Source organism: Aplysia californica, unplaced genomic scaffold (assembly GCF_000002075.1).
Source record: "Aplysia californica isolate F4 #8 unplaced genomic scaffold, AplCal3.0 scaffold00112, whole genome shotgun sequence".
Lineage (NCBI taxonomy): Eukaryota > Metazoa > Mollusca > Gastropoda > Aplysiida > Aplysiidae > Aplysia > Aplysia californica.
The window spans coordinates 415,512-418,428 of NW_004797382.1; the positions used below are offsets into that span (position 1 = coordinate 415,512).

A 2,917-nucleotide genomic window follows, 5' to 3' on the forward strand; every position below is an offset into this window, starting at 1 on the left:
GAGAGAGAGAGAGAGAGAGAGAGAGAGAGAGAGAGAGAGAGAGAGAGAGAGAGAGAGAGAGAGTCAAACAGAGTCGCAGTGCCTTGTTTAACAACAAATTTTAACAATACACTACCTTAGAAGTACACAGTTCTATCTGCTCACAACCTAGTTTTGAGATAGTTGGCGTAAACAATTTTGAGTTTCACAATGTGAAAAGATTTTTCGAATGCGGTACTTTGAACGTCTTGATAACAACTCTGAATTATCGTACGATTTTGAAAGAGCAGATAGAACAAAATTGGTTTCTGAGCTCTTGGTCACAGTAACTCAAAACGGCCAAAAATGTGAGAGAGAACTTTGTCATCCGGAGGTAGCGAATAGAACAAGCGCCAGTATCATTTTCTTAAACCTACCTCTGCTGGGGATTAGAGGGTGCTCTCGTATAATTTGTTCTTTCTTTCCAACATTCGTGTATCGTTCTGATCTCTCTTCCATCTTTGTTTATGTTACTCTCTTAAAATTTACATGTATATGTGACCTTATTGTGTTGCAATTGTCGTGAAACTCTTACTAAAACTAAACTAAACCCACCTCTATAAACCAGGAGAGAATGAAGATAGCAGTGACCCAATATTGGAGAACATAAGCGGATACATACGTCCATAGAGCAGTTAAGAAGTTAACTGTAATGAATCTCTTTTCTGTTTCTCCTCCTAGAGTATGCAGCCGTCAAGCCCAAAGTCTCCAGGAATCGTCAAAATGGATGACGAGGGCGTAGATAACGGTGACGATAAAGAGCAAGACATCAATATCGACGATATCTCAGACGACGAGGGTGAGGCGAGAACGACCAGTAATGACGTCGCACACAACGGACGTCATTCTCCCCAGCGTCTGGGAGTCAAGGAGTCGGCTTACTTGAGGACAGGAAGTGACGACAGCGTGATGGACTCTCAAAGCGACAGGAGGCAGGGCCACGAGAAGCTTCCGGTGAGTTCTAGAACGTCTGCTCTGTCCGAGTCCCCGCCCCCTTCCCCTGGTGGGCGGGGCAGTGCTGACGTCATGATGGACAGCCTTCACAAAGACGCCAGCTATCTGGACGATCTCAAACAATACCAGCTCCACGTTCTAGAAAGACAGCGGAAATTCGGAGACCTTGGGGCGATCGGTCTAAGACTTATGGGGGGAGAGGCGAGAGACTCAATCGGAGACCGAGGGCCCATGTCTCTGTTAGCGTCTCAGCATCAGCAGCATCACCACTTCCAGCGACAACAACAACAACAACAACAGCAGCAGCAGCAGCAGCAACAGCAGCAACAGCAGCAGCAGCACATGATGGACCTCCTGTACAGAAACCACTACCAGCAGCTGTACCTCATGAGTCGCAACCCGGCACGCCCATCCTCACTATCCCCGCCCTCCTCCACGTTTTCTGCCACGCCCACCCCTCAAGCCCCTCCCCCATTGTTTGTGTCTCAGAACCACCTCTCCCCCCTCCAGCCGGTCATCTCAAGCCGCTCCCTACTGCGCGACGTCGGCGAGACTGGAACCCACGCCTTCAGAGACTTCCACCCCTCTCCCAAACACATCCGTCTCGGCTCTGAAAACCAAAATCGAATTCAGTCTCCAACAAACCCAGACAGGGCCCTGGGCTATCGCGGTAGCCCTCACAAAGACGACTCGAACCCCAGTCGTAGTCCACACGGGCAGAACAACAACCCCGAGGACCACGAGCGCGGTTTGATGAACGCGAGCGCGTCGGAAAAATGGGACTCGAACTCTGGACAGTGTTCACCGGGTGGCCGGCGAGCTACTGCACCCGACACAGCAGCAACGTTTGTGACGAGAAACTCTCTGCCTCAGTCTTCGTCTCCACTCCCTTCCCCACCCCCAGCACATCCACACGGCGCGCTCAGAGACGAGGAGAGGAATGCAACAACAACATCATCAACAACAACAACAGCAACAGCAATAACAACAACGGCAGCGACAAGAGCGACACGAGCCACACCCCCTCCGTCTCCTCCCCCTACCAACCCCACCTCCTCCGGTATCTCCTCCAATCGTAAGAGATCGGCACCAGATGACGTCACAGACGCCACGCCCCCTTCCTCCCCGAACCTGACAGCCGCTGTGGTTAGTCCACGGACCTCCAAACTACCCTGGAGACCTATTGACTGTGGTCCACCATCGCCGCCACCACCACCACCACCATCACAACCCCCGCAACCGCAAACACAACCACTATCAGCATCAACATCAGCATCACCACCATTGTCGTCATCATCACATCTCTTACAACCCCCACCATCATCATCATTATCATCATCGCCACCACACCCACTACAATTACCGCAACCACAATCACTACCATCATTATTATCATCATCATTATCATCATCATCTTCCCCACCACCACCACACCCACTACAACCACAACCACAGCCCTACAGCGAAGAATACGGTGATATCGATCAGCGCAATCATCGACAACACCACAATCATAATCTACAGCAACATCATCTACATCATCATCATCATGAGCGAGGTACGGGTCAGGGAGAGCAGTCACTTCACCACCGTGAGGAAGCAGACCTGAGTGGGCGTGGCTTGGAGGAGGAAATGAGGTCAAGGTCGCCGCTGCTGTCACCTGACGTAGACAGGAGCTCCGCGCGGAGCAACACGCCCTCCCCGGCCAGGTCTAGGAATGCCTCCGTCACGGACAACGAGAAAGAGGAAGACCTTCGTCTGCGCTCCCCGGCCAGCGAGTCCCCGCCGGTCTCACCGGGCAATGAACACTCTGGTGAGTCCACGGGCAGGAAACACGCCATAACTCGTCTATCTATCTATCTATCTATCTATCTATCTATCTATCTATCTATCTATCTATCTATCTATCTATCTATCTATCTATCTATCTATCTATCTATCTATT

General features: G+C 51.0%; 1 protein-coding gene across 1 annotated transcript in view; it reads left to right on the forward strand.

Annotated features, from left to right (window-relative positions):
* LOC101848281 (histone-lysine N-methyltransferase 2D) overlaps positions 1–2,785 on the forward strand; it is a gene marked incomplete at its 3' end in the record, with an annotated part of 14,734 nt that extends 11,949 nt beyond the window's left edge. Inside the window, 1 exon segment of the mRNA XM_013081029.1 lies at positions 700–2,785. Coding sequence (XP_012936483.1) covers positions 703–2,785 — 2,083 coding nt within the window.
* Between the last annotated feature and the right edge of the window lie 132 nt (positions 2,786–2,917).